Source organism: Podarcis gaigeae (assembly GCF_964106915.1).
Source record: "Podarcis gaigeae genome assembly, chromosome: 6".
NCBI lineage: Eukaryota > Metazoa > Chordata > Lepidosauria > Squamata > Lacertidae > Podarcis > Podarcis gaigeae.
The window spans coordinates 34345131-34369209 of NC_139682.1; the positions used below are offsets into that span (position 1 = coordinate 34345131).

The window sequence follows — 24079 nt, forward strand, 5'->3', positions numbered from 1 at the left end:
CAGCCATGCTTGGCTCCCAAAGATGCCTAATACTCATGTCCAATATTGCAATAATACTAAATTCCACCAACTACCTTCCTATTTAACATTTGTCTATTTTTTAATTTTATTTTTTGTCGCTCTCCAAGGAGCTTGAGGGGCATGGTGTACTGGGGACAGTATTAGAAACTCAGATTTATAAGCTAGGCACCAAATGACTCCTTAAACCAAGATTACAATCAAAACAAAATGTTTAGTTGTCATTTGGGGGCAGGACTATAAAGTCTTATTTTTTTGAATGATAGACTGACTGTGATTGATTCTCGGTTAAACATCTGGCTAGTTGTATGACAACCTTGAGCAAGGTTAAGAACTTTGACTCACTTTATCCAGGGACAGTTCACATATATATTTGTCTACTCCAGCTCTTTTTCTTAATGGTGACACAGACCATTCATAACCTAAGAATATTCTTCACCAGTGTAAGCAGGACAGTGGGGTAAGTGAAGACAAGTGACAACAGTTGACTATAATGTTGTTCGCTGCTCCTGCTCAGGCTGCACAGAAAAAGCATTTTGGTTCCTGAAATTCATTCTGATTGTGCAGATAAAATATAACTGATAGAATTCTACAGAATGTGGTATTAGTGTGTGAAAATAGTCAAGATCCAATGATCCACAGGCATACACCTCCAGATGTGGAGATGTCAGACACCATCCTGGCACCTGGGCATCTTTACTTGGTCCTAAGTGGTCTATAGTCAGGCTAATTTCGAACAATGGTTGGGGGCTGTTGTATTGTATCTTTACCACAACCTGTGAGAAATGCTTGAATGAGAAATAGTGACTTGCCCGAGATCACTCAGTGAACTTTATAGTTGACTAAGACGATAGTTGCAGCTTCGTAGCACAGTTGCTGTTATGTAAGAAATGTGAGTAGTAACTAATTGGCAGCCTTGCTAAGAACTAAATGTTATAAACATAATTACAATTTCTCCTGGGATTAATTTGAACTCTTGCTATTGTTATGCTATCATTAAAACCGATAACAAACTCAGTGCTTCATAGGTGTGTCTATTATTATTATTATTATTATTATTATTATTATTATTATTATTATTATTTTAAAAAACCATGCTGTACACAAATGGTCTGCTTTAAAGAAGTGGCTGCATAGCATCTATGGAGGCATACCTCCACTTTAGGATATATCAGGATTGTCTCTGTTCAAAAGTGCTTCAGGAGAGCATTCCTTTCATCTACCAGAATGTTTGGACTCAGTGAAAAATACCAAAGTGGAAATGACTAGGGAAAGAGTCATTAAATGACGGGGAGTGGGGATGAGAACACAATATTTCTTCAGAAAAAAGTTTTGGGACTCAAGGAATATGTTCATCAGAGCAGAAACACTCTCATACCAGATCTGTGCACAATGTTCCTTCATAATGAGGTCACATACTCAGAGATAGACATCTCCCAATTACATCTAAGGCTAAACATTAAGCCCAAGGCTACATCTAGTGAAATAATCCTTTTAGTATAACAAGTTCAAGGGAGGGAGGTTGTCCCCTGGCCTATTTTATCATTGCAGCAACCTTTTGAGGTGGACTAACTCCTAAGGAGGCACCTCCTTCCACATGAACCTGCATGAGGTCTCTCCTTTGTTTCTGAAGCCTTCACACTGTCTCTTCACTAATAGACATGTGGCTGGCACAATTTTGTTGTACAGCTAGGGCATCTTCTTCATTATTAGATTACTTGCCCCAGTTTTGCTGCCCGTCATGTCTGCACATGGCACACACACCACTGATCTGGGAAATGATGGTAGAAAGAGCCACAAAAGAACTGTCAAAGATAGTTAGGAAAAGCTGTTTGGGTTCAGAGTTTTGAGAATTATCATGCAATAGTGAATTTTTTAAAGATAAGTTTCACAGTGGTACACTGCAGTTCGAAAGCCACAGAAGATCTGTAATACTTTAGAATGCAAAATGATAGTGACAATGACAAAATGCAGTCAAATAAGATTTTATACATTGTATAGTAAATATGTAAGAAAACTAATAACTTATGGAAGATGGTTACTAAAACCATGTATGCAATGCTATTTTTTTCTGATGTATGTTGGCTAACTTTTATAAAGGAACATGTTACAGAAGTAACCTAAAGGAAGTCTTCCAAAAAGTAGTGACTGGATGAAGCTTGAGGTACTATTAAAAGAGTAAAACAAGTTGTTGCCTTGGAGTTGATCAGGAAAGGCTTCCTGGCTTAGAAGGAGGACTTGATATGATGGTAAGAGTTGGGGTGTATGACAGGGAAGGGCCAGAATATGCAGCAACACCTCTGACATTTCTCCTTTTCAGTTCAGCTATTCCTTCTGCTTTCTTCTTCCTCCTTAATGCTTCCTTGCATTCACATGAATCTGAGTGGCTAGTTGTTTCATCTGTACAGTGGTACCTTGGGTTACATACGCTTCAGGTTACATACGCTTCAGGTTACAGACACCGCTAATACAGAAATAGTACCTTGGGTTAAGAACTTCAGGATGAGAACAGAAATCGCGCGGTGGCCGCGTGGCAACAGCGGGAGGCCCCATTAGCTAAAGTGGTGCTTCAGGTTAAGAACAGTTTCAGGTTAAGAATGGACCTCCGGAACGAATTAAGTACTTAACCCAAGGTACTATTGTACAGAAATTTGACTGCATTAGTTGAGGGCTTAACAGCAATTAATTCATTGCACACACTAAAGATTCTGCGTAAGAATTTTTGAATGGTAGAATGCCTTCTACAATTTCCAACTGCATCAGAGGTGGGTTGGCATCTATGAAAGCTTATGTCATTTTATAATGAAAACTTGTAAACAGAATCTCAAGGTGTGTGAAACACATTTTTCCTCTGTATCATACAAGGCAAACACAGTTTTCATATTTTATAAATTATTGTTTAAATGGTATTTAACACCATGTAGGCTTAGCCATATTTATGTTGGAGTAAACAATAAATATTGCACATGTGGTTCCTGTAGAGGAAATATCTTATTCCATGAGATAATGCCACAACAAGACTTTGGGTGGGATTCACTGAACAATCCCTATCATCAGAAGCCCTGCACAATGGGGATTTCTCCCCTCTGCTCCCCCTGTGCACCCCCCTGGCTGTGGCAGGTCAGGGAAACCCACAGAATAGCACATGGTGGGGAGGGAAGGAGAGAGGGGATTGCTCCATCTGGCAAACAGATGGGCTTATGCAGATGTAACATTTATAATAGTGTGATGTTGAATTCTTCCGTTTGCTATTGTCCTCCTAACAATAGTTTTTTTTTATTTCTTATTTAAGGGCCCACTCTCTGCCCACTATAATATGGTTGCGTGCCATCCCAATCTCCAAGTGTTGTGAGATTCCAGGAGTTCCAGACACTTACCCAGGGTTTGTGTTTCCTTTTGGGCACTGTCAGGGAACTGCCATCGGAGCCAGAGGGAGAGGGAGGGCTCCAATAATAATAATAATAATAATAATAATAATAATAATAATAATTTATTATTTATACCCCGCCCATCTGGCTGAGTTTCCCCAGCCACTCTGGGCGGCTCCCAATCAGTGTTAAAAACAGTACAGCATTACATATTAAAAACTTCCCTGAACAGGGCTGCCTTAAGATGTCTTCTGAACGTCAGGTAATTCCGGAGAGCGTCCCAGTAGGGAGAGAGGCAGCCCATCTTCTGGGGAAGGAAATCAGCGTAGCATGAGTGGAGAAGGGGGGCAGATGGGGGAATCGGCGAGGTAGCTCCATGACTCCTCGCCGGAGACCAGCGGGGAGAGCACGGGTCCTCTGCTGCCCACACCCTCCCTGCGCAGAAGGCTTCCGCGCAGGGAGAGTAGGTGGAGACTAGGCGTCAAAGAGCTTCTTTGCTGGAAGAAGTTCAAGAAACACCCACTGACGGATTCTGCCAGCGATTGAGACAGCCACGGGTGTGTGGCTGTCCGGACAGAAAGGGTTCACCCAGGTAACCTAGCCAAGCGTGGCGCCGATTTACGCACAAGCAACCCCTAGAACCATTACAGGCACAGTGGAGATTGTTGTGTCTTTATGCTATATGGTTTATTTACACACACATATAACCTGAGACTGTGATGGAGTCCCCAAAGGGTTCTTGTTTCTCCTATATCCACAGCCTTGGACTCAAGCAGAGGTCTGGAATGGCACATGCTCTTTTCTTGCTTATTTCTTTCCAGGGCACATTTCCACTCCTCAACTGTAAACTCTGACTTTTCTCCTTCTCACTTTTTTTCCTTGCACCTAATAAGCCCAGTGTGGGAGACATGTAACTTGAGAGAGAATTTTCATAATTTGGGGTGGGAGAGGGTCAGGTTATGTCTGAGAATGCTCTGTATATTTACTCCTTTTATTTACCGTATTTTTCGCCCCATAAGACGCACTTTTTCCCCTCCAAAAATGAAGGGGAAATCTGGGTGCGTCCTATGGGGTGAATGCAGGCTTTCGCTGAAGCTTGGAGAGCGAGAGGGGTGGGTGCGCACCGACCCCTCTCGCTCTCCAGGCTTCAGGAAGACATCCGCAGCCTGGGCAGCCCTGCAGGAGGTCCGGCAGGGATGTCTAGGCTGCGGATAGCAGCCTGCTTCCCGGAGCGTCGGGCGCCCTGAAGCAGAGCGCCCCGCGCGCCGGACAGACATCCGCAGCATGGGGAGTCCTGCAGGGGTTCCCCGCAGGGTTCCCCACGCTGCGGATAGCAGCCTGCCACCCGGCGGGCGGGGCGCCCTGAAGCAGAGCGTCCCGCCTGCCGGACAGACATCCGCAGTGTGGGGAGTCCTGCAGGGGTTCCCCGCAGGGTTCCCCACGCTGCGGATAGCAGCCTGCCTCCCGGCGGGTGGGGCGCCCTGAAGCAGAGCGCCCCGCGCGCCGGACAGACATCCGCAGCGTGGGGAGTCCTGCAGGGGTTCCCCGCAGGGTTCCCCACGCTGCGGATAGCAGCCTGCCACCCGGCGGGCGGGGCGCCCTGAAGCAGAGCGTCCCGCCTGCCGGACAGACATCCGCAGTGTGGGGAGTCCTGCAGGGGTTCCCCGCAGGGTTCCCCACGCTGCGGATAGCAGCCTGCCACCCGGCGGGCGGAGCGCCCTGAAGCAGAGCGCCCCGCGCGCCGGACAGACATCCGCAGCATGGGGAGTCCTGCAGGGGTTCCCCGCAGGGCTCCCCACGCTGCGGATAGCAGCCTGCCGCCTGAGGCAGACATTGGCCAGCCCCACAAGCTCAGGGAGGTGCAGCGCCCTTCCTCGACCTGGTTTGGTTTCCCCGACCTGCTTTTGGGGGGGAAATAAAGGAAAAAAATTTTTCCTTTATTTCCCCCCCAAAAAACTAGGTGCGTCCTATGGGACGGAGCGTCCTATGGGATGAAAAATACGGTATATGGGAAAGGGGGAAATGAATTAGTGGCCACATAGTGGGGTGGGAGAGCTGAAAATAATGTCAATATTTCACATCTGGCAACCAATGCCAGATTTCAGATAGTACATGGGTAGACGAGTGTGCTCCCGATTCTTTCCTTCTTCCTTTGCAGGTGCAACTTGAACCACATCTTGAATTCAAGTATGGGATGCAAAGGAAGAATGTGAGCGCACTTATTGCACTCCTAATACTTCCTTGTTTTAGCTGTCGCTTCATGCACCTGAGGTTGTATATGACATCAGGCCCTAGAAAGGTGGGTGTGGTTTCCAAACATCCAGATGTGCCAATTTCCAAGGCAGGCAAGCCTAAATAGGCCTGTGGGCTGGAGGTTTCTTTCCACTGGAAGATAAGCAGATCTTTGATTTTGGGCCAGATCTCATCAGTGACAACAATGTTTCTCTTTCCCATGTGTGCTTTATGTTCCTCGTTTGTCTTTCTCAATGCTATAAAAAAGAGAAATGTGCTTTTCAAACATTCTCTTAACTTCATAAAACATATATATGAGTTGGCATGGAAATTGAAACAATTTAAAACGTTTTATTGGCTTGCTGATGTCATTGGATATGATCTAAAGTTTTATTTGATCATCTAGTCATTGAATCAGAAGTAAGTGAATAGTGCAGTTATCCATCCAAAGAGATAGAAATATATTGCTAATTCTCATATGCGTGAATTGCCGGTGCCAGAATGTTTATCACTCCCACAAACACTGTTAATAATGTCATTGTAACAGTTTTTAATTTCTGCATTTTACAGTCTCCATCCCCCCCCCCCATGGCAAGCTATGCATATTTATACCAGCAACTCAAGAAAATCCTTGAGGTATCTGACTATGTGGACTCTAGTCCATAAAAGTTGTATGGCGCAATAAATTTATATCATATTTCTTTTGCTGTTCATAAATAAAGTATAAAACAAATGCAGGTAGCAATAACAGTTTTAGTCTTTAAGGTACCACAAGATATTTGGGTTTTTAAAGAGTTAATTACTTTTTAAAACTATTTGCTAGAGTTAGTTTACGGTACTTGGTCCGACCTATGTCCATTGTGATTAAAAATACCAGTAGTTTATTTAAAGTATTGAAGTGGTGGGGAGAGTAGTTTTGATTAAGGCAAATTCATTTTTTTGTGTAACAGTGCAAACCATTTTCTGCAATGAACTTTAGGTGATAACTTAAGCTGCAATCTTAACCCCATTTACCTAGCAGTAAGTCCCATTGCATTCAGTAGGACTGACTTCTGTGTAGACATGGCTAGGATTGCACAGTTATGCATGCCTTAGCATATTCTCTATTCCCAGTCTTCAAAGAACCGTTTCAGAAAGTCTCATTGATAGACACCAGTACTTCTAGCAGCAGCAGCAGCAGCAGCAGCAGCAGCAGCAGCAGCAATACACAAGAGGATTTGAGGGTGGCGTGGATCTTATCTGTCACTTCTTGTAGCCCTACAAAAATTGAAAGATGTTTATGCCCCTTTAGTGCTTTTTCTTTCCCCACTGTTGGTTGCAAAGAGACTTGACTTCCACTTCACATTATGCACTGGGGAAATAGCAAGGAGGACTCCTGTCAGTTCTTTCAGTCTTCAAGGCAGAGCACAAAGTGATGGAAAATATTTTCCCCAACAGTCTGCTGCCCAATGATGATGGGGAAGTGGGTGGATCTTATCTCACTTTGAGCAGGAATTTTGCTGAAAGTAGAACAGAAGCAGTGCAAGCCTCAGTCACTGCTTCTGTCAAAACCTCAGCATGATGGGAGGGATTTCTCTTGCAAGATACCTTGGTAGTTTATGGGGAAGTGGGAATGGGTGCTGGCAACTGGATTTGTGGAGCCCAGCCAGTTTTGCAACCAAGAAGACTAGGAACTACTTTCTCATGAATTGGTAGGTTCCTGAGAAGCCCAACAAAGCTGTGAGTTGTGTGTAAGAACTTTAAGATTCACTTGTGCTGGCTTTTCCTAGCTCAAGCAATATATTTCTAAAAGGCATCATAGGACGAAGTGCAGATCAGAGAAAACAAGACAGGACACAAAAATTATTGAGCTTTTTTTTTCTTTTCTTTTTTGCAAAGTTGTTGAGCTTTGCAAAAAATGTTTTTGTTTTTTTTTTAAAAAGAATAAGTTTTTAAGCTACTTGCGAAAAAAATAAAAACTTCCGATATGGACTGCCATATGCCTGGGTTTCCCCGAACATTTTAACTGCTTTTCGAAAATTCCATCAGACATCATTTTTGACAGATGGATCCTGGCTTTGTTCAAGAAATTCCAGATATATGGCAGCCCTAAAACAAGACTAACTTTACTTCTTTCACCATGCTCTGAAGGGCATGTTGCTTGTCTTGCTTTTGATATATCAAGTCAGTTCTCTTTGTCTCCATTGTAGTTGCCTTGAACTGAAGGGTGGTATATAAATAGATTAAATAAAATAATGACTTATTTTGAAAACACATGCCCCTATGCTTCTGTCCCTCACTCCTAGCAGTGCAACCATAGCATACTTTTTTTTGTTGATAGATGCTTATAAAATTATGCATCATGTGAGAGAAGTGGCGAGACACAATAGTTTCTCCCTCTCAATACTGGAGCTTCAGGCAATGAGAGAGGACAACTTTCAGTTGTTGTTTTTTTACAATCAAGCGGTGTATAAATTCTACAAAAAAAATTAACAGTGCATAATTTCTGGAATTTGTATCTACAATAATATGTGGCAATGGCTCATAGACGACTTTTTAAAGGGATTTGACCGATACATGGAGCATAGGCCTGGTGGGTCTAAGGAACCTCCATGTTCAGTTATGAAATGCCACCGAACAGTTGCTGGGGAGCAAAAGTGTGGGAGCTGTATTTTGTTTATGTCCTTCTTGTGAGCTTTGTGAAGCTATCAGTTTGGTTGCTGTAGGAAGCATCATATTGGTATAATAGATAGGGCTTCTTTTATGTTCTTCAGCTGGGAAAAATCTAGCAGTGTGCTTTGGCTGCTCCACATTTCATACATCACTTCCTGGTTTTCCCTACCTAAGTACACTCAGATAAGATTGTACAAAAATAAGCAAATATTCAGACTGGTACTAAATCTGTTTTATGTATTTGACCGATACATGGAGCATAGGTGTCAGGGAACTGCCTTCAGTACTGGAGGGAGAGCGCAAAAGCCAGAGGGATTCCAGAGAGCATCCAGGGATCGGGAGAAGCAGCCCATCTTCTGGGGAAGAGAATCAGCGTAGCACCAGTGGAGAAGGGGGGCAGGTGGGGGAAGTGGCGAGGCGGTCCCATGACTCCTTGCCTGGGACCAGCGGGGAGAGTAGGGGTCCTCTGTTGCCCACGCCCTCCCTGCGCAGAAGGCTTTCGCGCAGAGAGGGTAGGCGGAGACTAGGAGTCAAAGAGCTTCTTTGCTGGAAGAAGTTTAAGAAACGGCCACTCACGGATTCTGCCAGCGACTGAGTCAGCCACAGGTGAGTGGCGGTCCGGACAGATGAGGTTCACTTTGGCAGCCCAGCCAGGTGTTTGCACCCAGCCAGGGAGATAGGTACCTGCTTACGCACGAGCAGCCCCTTAGAAACCCTTACAATAGCCTTTCCATTTTTATTTTTATTTTGGCCTGGTGAGTTGTTTTTTTTTTTAATGTAACTTGAAAGCTTGCCTGTTTCTGTGCCAGCAAAAAGTTTGTCCAATTAAAAAAAGGTTGCTTTACCAGTTTTATAGTATTGGCTGGTACCACATAATTATTTGTATTTAATTGTTCCATTTATAGCTTAGCTTTTATCCAACAATGCTCTTGATATCTCTTCAATTTTATGTGTTTGCTGTAGGTTTTTTAACAATTGGAAGATTAATTACACAAAATGTTTTTGAGTTGTCACTTGGCTCCTCTGACCTCCTTGTGATCTTCCACAGGGGTTAATTATGGAAATAGTTTTGTTTTTTAGATGCACAATTAATGCATCAACCTAACTTCGACCTTTAATACTCTGATGATAAAGAGACCAGCTCAATTCCTTAAAAACAGCTCTAATTTTGAAATAGGAAAAGACTGTATCCTCAAGAAATGCAGCAACATTTGGCTAGGAGAGGACTGTTGGAAAACTTACTATATTCCATGATAAGTGCACCACAATTCTTCTACCTCCCTTTGGCCACTAAGATCCTCTGGCTGTCAAGAAAGTAGCACAGGAAATCATAGAATCATAGAATGTCAAGATGGAAGGACCCATGAGGGTTATCTGGTCTAACCCCCCTGCAATGCAGCCTGGCATTCAGAGATTTCCACATGGCCGCAGTTGAACCCGCACTAGTCACTAAACACTATTTGTGCCCGGGGAATTTTGAACACTGATGAGAAAACCTCTTCAGATTTAAGCTCTGCCCAGAATGTGTTTGCATAAGGCAGAACAGTATCTGTTGGCACATATCCATTTTGCAAATGTAGAGTCCTTGCTTAGGGACTGTTTTACTTGTATTCTCAAACGTTATTGAAAATGGAGCAGAAGAAAGCTCAAACTAATAGCATATTAGTAATAGTACAAACATTCATTAAATGTCAAACTCCTGTTCTTTCATATTTAAATGCTACTGACGAGTGCTGTCTTTTATCAAAAGGCATACATTTGATTGTGATTGCTATTTTAGTAATGTGACATAGATCTGGTTCTTGTATCGTGGTAAGCCAGATAATGATTTACTGTGACAATGTGAACCTGCTAGCTCCTAGAAAGACGCATTTTGATCCTCCTCAAAGGCAGCCTTTTGCAGCCTTCTGAGGCCCAGAAAGGTGCTGCACATATTGAGACAAGTGTTTCCTCAGAGGTGATGAGCTGTTCTTGTACATAGAACTTTGCACTTAATGGCTTAGCTGCTGGCTTCTGGGGAGACTGCAGCCGCTTTGCTGCTCCTTGTCTCAGCACAGCATGGCACCTAAGCCTAGGTTTGGCTTTGCATGTCATCCAAATTTGAGATTATGGTTAAGATCTCTCCTGCTTATCCATGACCAGTAGCCAAGGTTTTTCCTATAGTTACAGGTCATAGTTTGCAAGGAGATACCTTAACTATGATTATGGGTTCATGTGGCACTGCTGTGCAGAGCTAAAATGCCCAGGGAGGAGCAAAGTGCCTGCAAAATTGTCCTCAGGAGCTATCATGTTCATACATTCATGCCAAGCCATGGTTCGACTTCTCAGTACATGTGAATGAGACCATAGACTCTGACTCAGTTCTCATGTCATATTAAACTAAAGTTAAACACACACTTTGATTTAACATGAATGTGCATGATGTTCAGTGTGCTGAAAAGTTCTTATTCCATTCCTTGTTGGTCTTGCTGCATCATGAGTGAAACAAGCCAGATTTGGGCTTATCCTGTTGTCTGAACCTGGGCTCATAGTTTGCTTCCCACCAAGCAAGCTGCAAACATCAACCAGTATTTGTTCATGCCTTACTGCTCGTTGTTTTGTTTTGCTCTGTTTTGAGGAAACAATGGGATAGATCCATATTAAGTTAGTTGTACTTGGCTTCCACTGATTTAAGTGTAACTTAAATTAGGGCCTACTGAAATCAAAGTTATTGCGTAATTTTAATTTCATTTAACTTGGTCTGGATCCAACCCTCTAGGTGGAAAGGATCAAAAACAAATACCAACCTGTATTTGTTGTGCTGCTATTTATTTAGTTTCATAAAGTGCAATATCCCTGAGAACTGATGAAGTATGGCGTAATAAAAACCAACCGTTCTGAAACTTTATGGAGCACTGTTAGTGTGTTAGCTCCCAGGTTATCGATATGCTTAAAAATAAATAAATGTTGTGCCTTATAGGAATTTGAAATATTTTGTGAAACACATTATCTTATCTGGCCCACTGGAGCTGAAAGTGCTCTTGTGCATTGTCCTTGGACATATTATGCTTAATAGGTTTGGAAGAAGAATCTGTATTTTAATTACAAATATTATGATGATTTTAAAAATCAAGTTATGGCAATCCAGTAAAGTGTAAGAAGTACCCTTTTTTTGTTGCAGTTGGTGTGATCAGGTGTCCAATCTGTCGCCAGGAATGCAGGCAAATAGATTTGGTAGATAACTACTTTGTCAAAGACACATCTGAAGCACCCAGCAGCTCTGATGAGAAATCAGAACAGGTATGACACTTCTACTCTTTTCTCCTTGCAATGTGATTTGAGTTTTGTCTTGTGTAAGATAAAATATTTTGGTAATTTTTGGATTGACGTGTCAAAGCTTCAGCATTTGAAAATATTCCCCTCCCCCGGCTTTTAGGTGTGCACCAGCTGTGAAGATAATTCTAGTGCTGTTGGTTTCTGTGTGGAATGTGGAGAATGGCTGTGCAAAACCTGCATAGAAGCTCATCAACGAGTTAAATTTACTAAGGATCATATGATTAGAAAGAAAGAAGATGTCTCTTCAGGTGAAATTTTCGTTTCTAACTTAATACATGCCTGTCAAGAATAGCTCTGACTCTATAGATAGCCTAGGATAGTGAAAATCCATGTCATTTTTGTGTTTTGGAACAGAGAGAGGCTGTTGAATTGCATCTACTCAGTTTGTGACTTCATTGGAAAGCAAATAACACAAAATACTTAATTTCATACATGGCTCAGTCCTTTTCAATTGGGCAGCTCAGTTGCTGTTGTTATGTAGCCCATGGTACAATTCTGACACCCTTGCTGCTAAGTTCATTACCTGGCTACCTTCTGCTGTCCCTTTTCTGATGCTAGAGCCATGGTTTCCCATTGGAAAACTAAACAATTCTTGGATATTTCTGAAGTACAATAACGGTCCAGTCATTAATAAAAAACATTTAAACATTGGCAGTAAACTTTCACAAAAAGTCTGTCCACACATGTCTGTTTCCTTAATGTAATTTGGCAGTATCAGTAAAATATATGAAGACGAGTGATATCTGGCAGTTTATTAGTCAGAAGACAGATGTTGTAGGTGGGTTAGTGGATACACCCTATTAGTTTTGTCCCTGCTATTGCAATCCTAGACCTACTCACGACGTGCAATGCTTGTGTTTAACCATTTATAAGTGATGAAGACTTACCTAGGTTGTTTATGCTTGCTTGCATCTTATTCCTCTTCCATTACTGAAGCTAAGCTGAAGTATATGTAACTGAACGGAATCCATACTCTTCCAATTTACACTTGCCTCCTTCTCCTCTCTTCTCCCTCTTCTAACATTTCCTCCAGCAGAGACAGTGTGTCAAATACTTGATTACATGTTCCACAGGGCAGAGGCCTACTTTTTGATGCTGCTTTATAGTGGCATATAAATTAATAAATATAAGAGTGTTTTAAGATGAAAGTAAGAAAAGTAACATTATTATGTTTATTTGGATCTGGAAATGGGTGGTTTTGACTAAGGCAGTTTCAATGAACTGTAGGAAGTGGAAGGCAGTTTGTTGAAGGCTGAGAAAAGAGTTGGTTGGAGTAGCTGGAGACATAAGGTAGTTGGAGCAAGTGAGATTCTCTCAGAAGTTAGAGATAAATAATTGTAGGAAAATAGGACAGTAGTTAGTGAGGCAGGATAGTTTTAATTAGTGGGATAATGGAGATGTGGTTCCACCATCTTAATACCTTCCTCTGGTTGAGATCTAGGCCAGAAACATTCACCAAAAGCAACACCCCCTTTAATGTCTTGCAAGGCAACTGCCAAAGGTGGATGTTAATGCTGCTGGATTCTTCCCTTAATGCAGGACCTAAATGAAAATGGGAAGGGATTTTGTGCTGAAGGCAGAAGTTCAGCAAAAGTAACACAGTGTTTGGTTCTTTTTTGGAGGGGAGGGGTATTTGCTGAGAAAGAAGTGAATAGCCAAAATAGATGAGAAGTGGAACATAGCACTTTCGCATTCCAAAGAAACTGAAAGACAGAAATGGTGGGCCCTGATACTGTTCCTAGTCAGCAGTCTGTGCCTCTGCATGGGGAACTCTTCCATGGCATTGACTCTCCTTGAGCTCTGGACGCTCTTCTGCCAGTTTCAGTCTGTAGACAGACTTAATCTATACATTAAAATACAAAAAGTCTCTCTCTTTTTTAACACAGAGGCTGTTGGAGCATCTGGTCAGCGTCCTGTTTTCTGTCCTGTGCACAAACAAGAACAGCTAAAACTTTTCTGTGAAACTTGTGACAGACTGACATGCAGAGACTGCCAGTTACTGGAACACAAAGAACATAGGTATGGCTCTTCTTCTATTCCTATGCTGTTTCTTCACACAGCAGATGCATTTAAAGTAGTGTACACTCCTCAAGTATTTCTGCTATAAAATGTGTGAACTTTGTGTCTGTAGCAGATAGATTTGGGCTGGTGGTGCTTTGGGCTCTTAATTCCAGTACTGATTCTAAGTGGCAATAGAGCAGTCATCAGATTAAAGAAATCTTAATCACATGAATTTTAGTTGATAATTTAAATTACACATTTGTACATGAATAAAGCAATATTTTTGTGGGGAAACATATCTTGATTTTACATAATGTGTGTAGCAAGTATCATCTTAGAAGAGGCATTTCCTCCATTGTGGGGTAGAGAAGGGAAAGTGTGTTTGTTCAAAAGGAGGGCATCAGCACCTGCCATTTTTGTAAGTACATCTGTTAAAAATAATTGACATTTTCAATGTATTGCCCAGTTAATCAGGAACTGCTTTTTAATTAATCACTTTTAGAAATAGATTATTTTATACAAAAATTTCTCTCCCACTTTTTCCTTATAAAAGGAAATGCTCAGAGCGACTGACGAAAGCCTGATTTACATGTCATATTAAATCATAGTTAAACAAAATGATAGTTTAGTCTGAATAAGTAGTGTGCTGGTGCATGTGGTCCAAGGTCCCCACTTGTGCTGCTGCCTTGCTGGGGACAAAACAAGTTTCTTGTTGTAGCTCAAGCTTTGTTTCTCTGCAAACAAACTATGAGCAAAGGTTTGTTTTTGGCTTACTTCTCATATTTGGTTTGGAGAGGAACAATGAAAAGCCAGAATATGGCTTGTTTCCTCTATGGTGTGGCAGCATCACAGTGGGGAGGAGTGAATTGGGAACTGGAATTTTTTGAGTAGCGTGGACCACATTAAACTATGCTGCTCCTTCACTTAAACCATAGTTCATTTAACTGTGATTTAATGTGATGTGTAAACAAGGCCGGAGTATGAAAAGGAACAAAAAATTAACGGTTCATGAACTGATGTATGCAATTAGATGCTAATATTTTAATAGAATTGGCACTGACGATGCTGACACTTTAACAAGGATTAGGCTATTGCATGAGTTCATTCTGTAGATTGATGCAACACTGAATGTTAATTGTTTCAAAATCACTGAGCTTATGAAAGAAATATGATGCAGCAAATGGCTACCTCTGGTCAAATATACATGTAGGCGTCATTTAAGCAGAAATACTTGTCTTAGCTTCCATGATTAGTACTTTGAAGAATGCATCTGTAACATTTCTGCTTCTATAGCATTAATGCAGCTTAATGAAAACACTTATCGTTTTCCAGCTGAATACATTGATTTGGTTTGTAAGATCGCCCTGCTGAACTTTAAACTGGTGACTTCTTAGAGGTATAGGAAGCTGTGCATAAGGAAAGAAAAAATCAGTGTAGTAGTGCCTGCCTCTGTATGCTAGGATATTTGTGTTCAGTCTGTTATCTTTGCACCTTCTAGGGCATACTTCTAAGGTAATTTCCTTATTTAAATATTTTAGTTCTTCAGGGAAATTCTCATATGTTGTTTCTGGAGCATGAAATTCTTGAGGTTAAGATTGGTCACAGATTTTTAGAATAACATGCTATTTCAGAAACTTTGACAATATTAATTTGACATTAATTATTAGCAGTATATGGATAGTTGATTGAGCTTTTTTTGCTAACCAGTTGGCTGGGTCTGGTTTACTAAAATAAAGATGGCAAGCTCACAGTATTCTTCTTGCCTTATAGATGGACCACTACAATTGCTTAGATTCATATGTAATGCAGATTGCAATCTGGACAAGTACAGTACAAATTTCTGAGACATGAACCCTGGTAATAAAACGAGACAACAGATATAATACAGTGTGAAGTTATTACCCCCCATTCACAGACTTATGTTCATGAATAATATTTTCTGGCATCTGCAGCAGAGAAGGATAGCAAAATTTGACGTGCAAGGGATTCTGCAAAAGTTTGACCATTTCATTGTGATTCCATATATTTGATTATTATTTAATATTCTTATGCTGCTTTTCCAGGGTTGAGCTCAGAGCTTTTTATTCTAATAAAGTATTGGAATAACCTATACATAAGTGGTTCATAATATTAAAAAAAACAGTAAAATATCAGTGAAGCAAAAGCAGACCATTCAATGAATGGACAATTCAGCACGAACACATAATTCAACCTTCCTGATAGAATATTTGTGCAGAATGCAAATGATTTTTCACAAAATCACCACATATATTCTTAGATTTCTAGAAAGACTGGATTTTGTTTTGAGAATTGAAACAGACTAAGAGGTCAAAACAAAAAAAATTCCTTCCAGTAGCACCTTAAAGACCAACTAAGCCAGTTCTTGGTATGAGCTTTCGTGTGCATGCACACTTCTTCAGATGTGTATCTGAAGAAGTGTGCATGCACACGAAAACTCATACCAAGAACTGACTTAGTTGGTCTTTACGGTGCTACTGGAAGGAATTTTTTTTGTTTTGACTATGGCAGACCAACACGGCTACCTATCTGTAACTGAGACTAAGAGGTGTTGCTAATGGCCTTGAGATCATTCTGTTTGCAGGGGGCTGTACTATATGACCCTTCCAACTCTACAATTCTATGATTCTTTGTACAACAGAAATCCCCATTTGCAAACCTGTCTTTTAAGCATTCCTTACCAATGGTATTTATGCAGCTGCCACTTTTCACGTTAGCAAGCTTATGTTTCAATCCAGTGTTTCCTCTTACTGCATGGTGCTCCTGCTTGATAATTGCATGTTGTCTTTTGCTTCGGAAAGGTACCAGTTTTTGGAAGAAGCGTTTCAGAATCAAAAGGGTGCTATTGAGAATCTATTAGCCAAACTCCTTGAAAAGAAGAATTATGTTAACTTTGCAGCTACTCAGGTGCAAAATAGGTAGGTGATGATTATTATTGCTATAATAATGCTTATACTGTATTATTCTTTTCTTCAGGTGGGCAGGTTTATAGGATTACTAAAATTCTAGCCTCTGAAGATGGAAGTAGAGCAGCTATTCAGCCTGATCCAGCAAGCAGAATCCACATGTACAAATAGATTTCTGCAAATTTTATCTGTTGTACCAAATTCACAAGTGCCTGTTCAATGAAGAGCAGTGTGCCCATGCACTTTGCAGCTTTGGCAGGGAGAGCCTTCCTCACTAACCAGTTAGAACGTCCAGGCAACCTCCCTGGCTTTTTGCGGCTAAAGATGGAGAGTATGTGCATATCAGCTGTTCACTTACTGCAGCACTGCAGTATGTTTCATTACTCTGGAATCTTAATTGATGAAGGGTAGGTTAGAAATAGGAGTTAACAATGCCCCAGGGAGCACAACACATCAATATGACACCAGTGGCACAATAGGCCGCTGCTTATAGGAGGACAAATTACTACTTGCTTTAGGCAGAGAGGTGAACATTAATTTGAAATAACAGGTTGCCCCTTATATTAATTAGATTTTTTTTAAAAAAACAAACTAAATTTCTCTGTGCTAAGTTAGGCCCCCCAAAAGCAAAGAAAGCAGTAGAATAAACATTTCATAACACATGAAACATAAATATCTAACAAACGTAGAAGGATATTTTAATGTTGATGGAAGTTGTTGTCCCATATTGTAAAACGAAATTACTTTTAAGATTTTCCTCTTAAGAATGAATGGAAAATATGGTTGGATGTTATGTTGTATTGAGGTTGAACATACTTCATATAAATCTGTATCTATTTACATAATACGTTGAATTTTTGCTTGAGGGGGAAAAAGGTTAAAGATGTTGCAATGCTACTGCCTGACAGCACATTTCTCTCTTTCAGGATAAAAGAAGTAAATGAAACTAACAAACGAGTAGAACAGGAAATCAAGGTGGCTATTTTTACCCTTATTAATGAAATCAATAAAAAAGGAAAAGCTCTCCTACAACAGCTTGAGGTACAACTAAATGCAAAATAAATAAGTAAAAATATTTGGCATGAATCCTGCTGTGATCTTTGCACGTATATGGCTTCTTCTCTCTTGAATAACCCTGTGGTTGGTTTTGTCCATTATGAAATTCTTGGCGCATTTCAGACACAGTGCTAGCAAGCATGATTACATTCAAACTTTGTATATCTTTGGTTAGTTTAAATTACTCAGTTATTCAAGCAAGCTAAGAGTCAAACTGTGGCTTATGATCCTGGCTTGTTAACAGACTGTAGTTTAACCTAACCAGATTTCCCCCCAGTTTGCACACAATGGGGAAATCTAGTTAATTGCGTTCATGGCTATGCTGGAGGAAAGTGGGGAGCATGTGTGCCTGAGGCTTGCTGGTGCTTGTTCATATACAGTGATGCCTCACAAGACGAAAAGAATCCGTTCCGCGAGTCTCTTCGTCTTGCGGTTTTTTCGTCTTGCGAAGCAAGCCCATTAGCGCTATTAGCGGCTTAGCGGGCTTAGCGGATCAGCTGATAAGCGGCTTAGCGGATCAGCTGTCAAGCGGCTTAGCGGATCAGCGGCTTAGCGGATCAGCTGTTAAGTGGCTTAGCTGATCAGCTGATAAGCGGCTTAGCGGCTTGGGAAAAGGGGGGGGGGAGGAAAACATTTTCGTCTTGCGAAGCAAGCCCATAGGAAAATCGTTTTGCGAAGCACCTCCAAAATGGAGAACCCTTTCGTCTAGCGGGTTTTCCGTCTTGCGAGGCATTCGTCTTGCGGGGCACCACTGTAGTCCTAAACTACAGCTTAGCTAAGTGCAGAAAGGGCCATTGAGTTCCTTGCTCAATATGCCTGCCTAAAACCGACATGGATTGTAAATATTCATGACAGTTCAGTAAGGCACAAATTGCAGAGCCACTCGGTAACATGACTTTTAAGTGTGCTGCTTTTTGTGTGATGTCATAAAAATCTTACCCTTTGTTGAATGCATCATTTTAAAATTTGAAATCTCTCATTGATACTTGTCCTACCCTTCAGATTTGTGTGATCGCATCCATACCATACATTTAAAGCACTCTTATGTCACTTAAACAATCATGGCTTCCTTCAAAGAATTCTTAGAACGTTAGTTAAGAGTGCTTGTAGCTCTGTGAGGGGTCTCCTAATGGCTCACAGCTTCCTTGGGAAAGTACAGTTTAAAGGATTCTTTTAGTGGCACTAATTGAATCTGTAGTTAACAGTTAAAATTCTTCTGACTTGGATGCAGATTATTATATTTTCAGTGGATGACAAATTAGTGGTCATCTACATTGCAGCTTTGTTTTTCATTACAATATTGGGCTGTTCATTGCCAAGTCCCCTGTCATAGGTTGAAAGGGTGTTGGTGATGTGGGTTGCTCAGAACATTTTGAATCGGACAATTTTATGATGACTTTAATCAGTTGGGATGAGATTTTACATGTTTGGCTTTTATATTTCATAAAGAAAATGCTTTTAAAATGCTAATCTTATATGTGGTACTAATATCTCAAAATGGTTTCCATAGCCAGATGTAGTTCAGTGGAAATATTGAATAGGAAAATAATTCACAAAATGCACAATGTGGTATAATTTTTATGGTCAAATTATTGTTATGGGAATACTTGTAATTTTTTAAAAATGCAATAGCCTGATAGAATACCCTTCCCCTTGTTAAATTTTAAGGAGAAAGACTAAGACACTGAAAGGCACTATTAACAGTGCAGTGCTATACGTGTCTTTTTAGAAGTAGCTTCCATTGAGTTCAGTGGGGCCTACTCCCAGGTAAGTGGGCATAGGATTGCAGTCTAATTTTAGTACACCCAAACGTATTGTGCATGTACTGTGCTCCTAAAAAAAAAGTTAATTGCAATTTAGAAAGGCACAATTAGAATGGTATTCAATCCATTTATTATGCTACTAATTAATTCTTATGAACAAATGAAATTTTAGAAATAGATGATTCTTTACAGGAAAAGAAAAACAGTAATTTTTTTTTGTAAAAATGTAACCTATAACAGTGATTTTGCTTTTGTAGAGTTCTTTGAAACTTTACAGTACCTTCCGTGCTTCAAAATTATGATAAATCATATTCACATTCCATGTTGTCTTCCTTTGTGATGCCCAGAGGTATAGATTGCCCCACTTTTTGCTTTAATTTTGATAAAATTACTGAGATGCCTGAAAGCAAGGCTATTAAATCCCTAAACTCTGCGGTAACAAGCACCAAATGGGATGGGATGGGGGATGTTTATTGCTGCTGCTATATTTATTTGATAGGTTAAGTAGGTGATGACTGCTTGAACCAAACTCTGTCAAAATGTGGATATAAAGCTAGCTTTAACTACTTGTGTCAGATTAGCACTTTTTGAAGAAATAAATCATAATGCAAAATTATGGAGCAGTTACAATCCTATTGTATGTTTTCCCCTTTTTTGTGAACTGCCTTGAGCATCTTTTAGGTGGATAATGTATAAAATAATAAAATTGTATATATGGAATGTAGCCAACATTGTTTGAGTAGAAGGCAGGCTCACATAGTGGATCTTTTCTTTCTGCCCTCTGTATCATCCCATCTGTATCATCCCACCACCACCCCAAAACAAACAACTGCTCTGGAGGGCTGGGGATCACTATCAAACATCACAGGGCTCTGTTGTCCAGTGCTACAGTGGTAGGAAGAACTGCCCATAATTGGGCAGAACAAGATTTTCCCTTTTTCTCCTCTGAGGCCCCATCAATCTCCCAAACTAAAGGGTCCCCCAACCTCTGGGACAGATTTTGGGAGCATGCAAAGGGCCATGGGGAGCAGAGATAAAGGGAAAGGGTGAGGTATAAATCTATTATTATTATTATTAATTTATTTGTGCGACTGGAATCTCAATCTGCTCATGCACAAACGTCATTGGATACAACCCAGCATCTATATTTTAAAATAATCTAAAATAAACTACACTTTTCAGCATTATAGGAAGGAAATACATCTGAAATAGTTGCATGCAGTTTAACTAACACTAATGATTACAATTATGGTTACTGGGAAACTGTATATGAGGAAGTCATGTCTAAAATAAATCCATCTGTGAGACTGAAGTGTGCAACCACAATTAAACTGAATAAAAATTGATGGTATTGCCAATGACTATAAATATTATTTATTACAATTAAATCCAATTTTCTTCCATCATTGTTTGAACTTTTTGAGTTCTGATAAAGTCTGCCACCCAACCACTTACTTAGCTTCAACAGGTTTTCAGCAGTGTACATTTTCAGATCATGTCCATGCCAACATGATAATTGTAATTTTAAAAAACAATTAACAGAATCCAATGAATTGTTTTTGTTCTGCCCCGTGACCTGTCAGCACTCAGTCCACTCTCAAAATGTTGAATTTTACCCACTATTTGTTATAGCCACACTTCTGATTTACGTCTCTACTAAGTATCTACACGTTGCATAGATAGATGTTTTAATTATTGCACTTGGTATTATTTTTAAAAAATGGATGTGTGTGCACTGTTTCTATTCAGACTGTAACAAAGGAGAGACAGATGAAGCTAATACAGCAGCAGAACGATATCAGTGGTCTGTCACGGCAGGTGAAACATGTGATGAACTTTACTAATTGGGCCATTGCAAGTGGCAGCAGCACTGCATTACTCTATAGCAAGCGACTGGTAAGGAAAGCTTTGAATTCCAGTATAGCATAGATTATACTCTTATTCTTGCATTGAAACAAAGAATATTGCATCACGGGGACCCATGTTTTTCTTACTCTCAGAGCTTTCAGGTAAGTACAGCTAATGCCACTTTGCTAATATTTGTACAAGTGTTTCCAGTCCACACTTTATTCCAAACTTGATATTTAAAGTACTGTAAAATTTGGAAGTTTGTTTGTTTGGCAAGCCAGCTAGCCCTGACACATGCTGCATTTTGATTAGGTAAATGTAACACTGCAATACATAGCGTTGACAATTATGTAGGTCTTTCTAGCAGGTGCTCATTGGTTTTTTACCTGTTCCTGAATCTATACAGGAGTTGATGTCAGGCCAGATAGTTTCTGGTGGTTACCTAGGCTTCATGATGGTCAGCTGAGGGGCAATTTGTTGGCTTCTTTGCAAAGTTCATGGAGTTAGATGTTGTTTGAAACAAACAGTTTCACTTGTATAGACAGTCACTGAACCTTTAGTGCCTTGTAGCTATATGTAATTTCCTCAGTACCAATGAAGTGAGTCTGAAAAGGACTCCACCATAACCATTGATGGTGTGTTGGTAAGGGAGCTATAGCAACAACTTGCCTCCCCAAAAGCCTATGGGAGAATATGATGCTAACAACCAATACCAAGAGGAAGGTCTACCGGGCTTGTGTGTTGAGCACACTGCATTATGGAAGTGAGTCGTAAGCAACTTACACCCGCCTGGAGCGACACCTCAATGCCTTTTGTAAGCGCTATGTCAGGAAGATTTTGGACATCACATTGTAGGACAGAGTCTCAAACAAATATGTGCTCTTCCAAGCCCACATTCCCACCATGCCCACACTTCTGTCTCAGCGATGTCTACTGCGGCTTGGTCATGTCCACACAATGGAAGATGGCCAGATCCCCTTGGTTATGTGCTTTATGGGGAGCTGTTTTTAGGCACCAGGCCTGTTGGAAGACCAACTCTGTGTTACAAAGATGTGGCATGAAGGCTGGCAACATTAACCGTGCCATGTGGGAATCCCTTGCAGATGGCCGCATTGCTTGAAGACAGTCAGGTCAGGTATCCATAGTAGTGACCAGAGGAGAAATGAGCGCTGGGAGAAGCACAGAGAGAAGAAATGCCATGGTGCTTCTGTAACAGTGAAACCAGACACCTTTGTCTGCAGTAAAACATGTTTCTCCCATATTAGTCTCTACAGCCACAAGAGGCACTTTAACTCTCCAATGGTTTGACTTTACCCACCCGATGGCTCACTCTTCCATTGTCTCTTCAGACAGACAAATGCCAACAGTTTTAACAGTTATATACCATCCAATGAACAACTTCATCTGGGTAGTTAAGTTAAAAACCATAACAGCAATCACCAAGAATTCTAAAGAGTAAAACTTTTTCCAAGGAAATTTTTCCATTTCCCCTCTCTAGTTCTAGTTACTTGTAAAAACAAAACAAAACACCAGGATAAAGTAAAACAAAAAAACAGAAATTTCAGTTGATGAAGTTGTCACTTGATTTGCTTCAAGTCAAAACCAGTTGTTTTAATGATGGACTTCAAATCAGAGCTAAAACCCTGATTGCATAAAACCATATCTGAATGTGTTTTACTTTCCATATTGGACTACATTTGGCAGCTGGCTTAAATGTTTAGTACATTTATATAGCATGGAAAATTAATACAGTATTTAGAAAAGTTGTGTTTACATGATAATTCAGATGCCAATTGAAGTGGGCCATCAAAATTTTACTTGCATCACTGCTTACCACCTTGGATCAATATCAGCAGTTGCTGTGAACTGATCCTGCTCAATTCTCAGTAATTCCTGTGTCTGTTTCAGTGAAAGGCAGGAAGCACATTTTTCCATTAGAATTTTGATACTGGAATTTGGCATTTAGCTTGCTGGAAGTGCTGCTGGAAGATAAGGGGAACAAATTAGGGGGAATTTACTATCATTTTTGAGTGTTAGTATGGCTCTCTCAGTTTGTAATTCCAAAGTGATAAAAGTCTAGCACCTTGCTCAGGGTGTGTGTCTTTCACATTGAATGACTTGAGCTTTGGGTGGCACCTTAATCATTGAAGCAAATTAGAATTTAAAACCAATTCTGGGGTTTTGACTTAGAATAGAACTTTTCCCATGTCAAATATGCATCGTTTGCTTTCTACTCACATGGAAAAGTTAAAGTCTTGTTCTATATTTTGTGTATGTTTTCTGTGTTATCATTTGAGCATTGGTACAACTAAAGTCAGGCATGTATAAAAATACAAGTTACCACTTACAAACTCTGGGTGGTATCAGACTAAGCTATTCCTAAAGTAGATCCATTAAAATCAATGGGTTTCAGTGAGTAAGTATTTTCATTCCACTGGGTATACTCTGAATGTGGCTTAGTCCTGTGCCACCATCTATTTGCTTAAAATCTACCTTCTTGTATTTTAGAAGTAATGCACTCCAGTAGTAATTTTCTTGCGACCTCATGTTTGTATCCTGCAATACTTCTAAGCGACTGAAAATAAGGTTTAGCTTATTTCTATGAGATAGGTTAGGATAAGAGATGGCAGCTTGCTCAAAGCCACACACAGTTGTTGACAACTTGCATTTTGTTTTGTCGACTTCTTTTTGTTGACTCTCCTCACAATGTCATCACTAATCTGAGAGTGTTTGTCTTCTCACAGATCACGTTCCAGCTGCGACATATTTTAAAAGCACGATGTGATCCTGTCCCAGCTGCTAATGGAGCAATACGCTTCCATTGTGATCCCACATTCTGGGCAAAGAATGTAGTCAACTTAGGTGAGAGGGTGTTCCATTTTTCTAAAAACTGAATTCAATG

The 24079-nt window shown here is 40.4% G+C and overlaps 2 protein-coding genes across 8 annotated transcripts in view; both read left to right on the plus strand.

The window, feature by feature from the left end:
- The window catches only part of BCAS2 (BCAS2 pre-mRNA processing factor), a 178469-nt gene that overhangs the window by 26544 nt on the left and 127846 nt on the right, over nucleotides 1-24079 (plus strand). The gene's annotated exons all lie outside the window — the stretch shown is intronic.
- Nucleotides 1-24079, plus strand: part of TRIM33 (tripartite motif containing 33) — a 57098-nt gene that overhangs the window by 10059 nt on the left and 22960 nt on the right. For all 7 annotated transcript variants that reach the window (XM_083745993.1, XM_083745994.1, XM_083745996.1 and 4 more), the window contains exons 2-8: nucleotides 11431-11549; nucleotides 11686-11833; nucleotides 13472-13604; nucleotides 16406-16522; nucleotides 17437-17551; nucleotides 21079-21225; nucleotides 23922-24039. In XM_083745993.1, the coding sequence (XP_083602119.1) occupies nucleotides 11431-11549; nucleotides 11686-11833; nucleotides 13472-13604; nucleotides 16406-16522; nucleotides 17437-17551; nucleotides 21079-21225; nucleotides 23922-24039 (897 nt within the window). The remainder of the gene's footprint in view (nucleotides 1-11430; nucleotides 11550-11685; nucleotides 11834-13471; nucleotides 13605-16405; nucleotides 16523-17436; nucleotides 17552-21078; nucleotides 21226-23921; nucleotides 24040-24079) is intronic.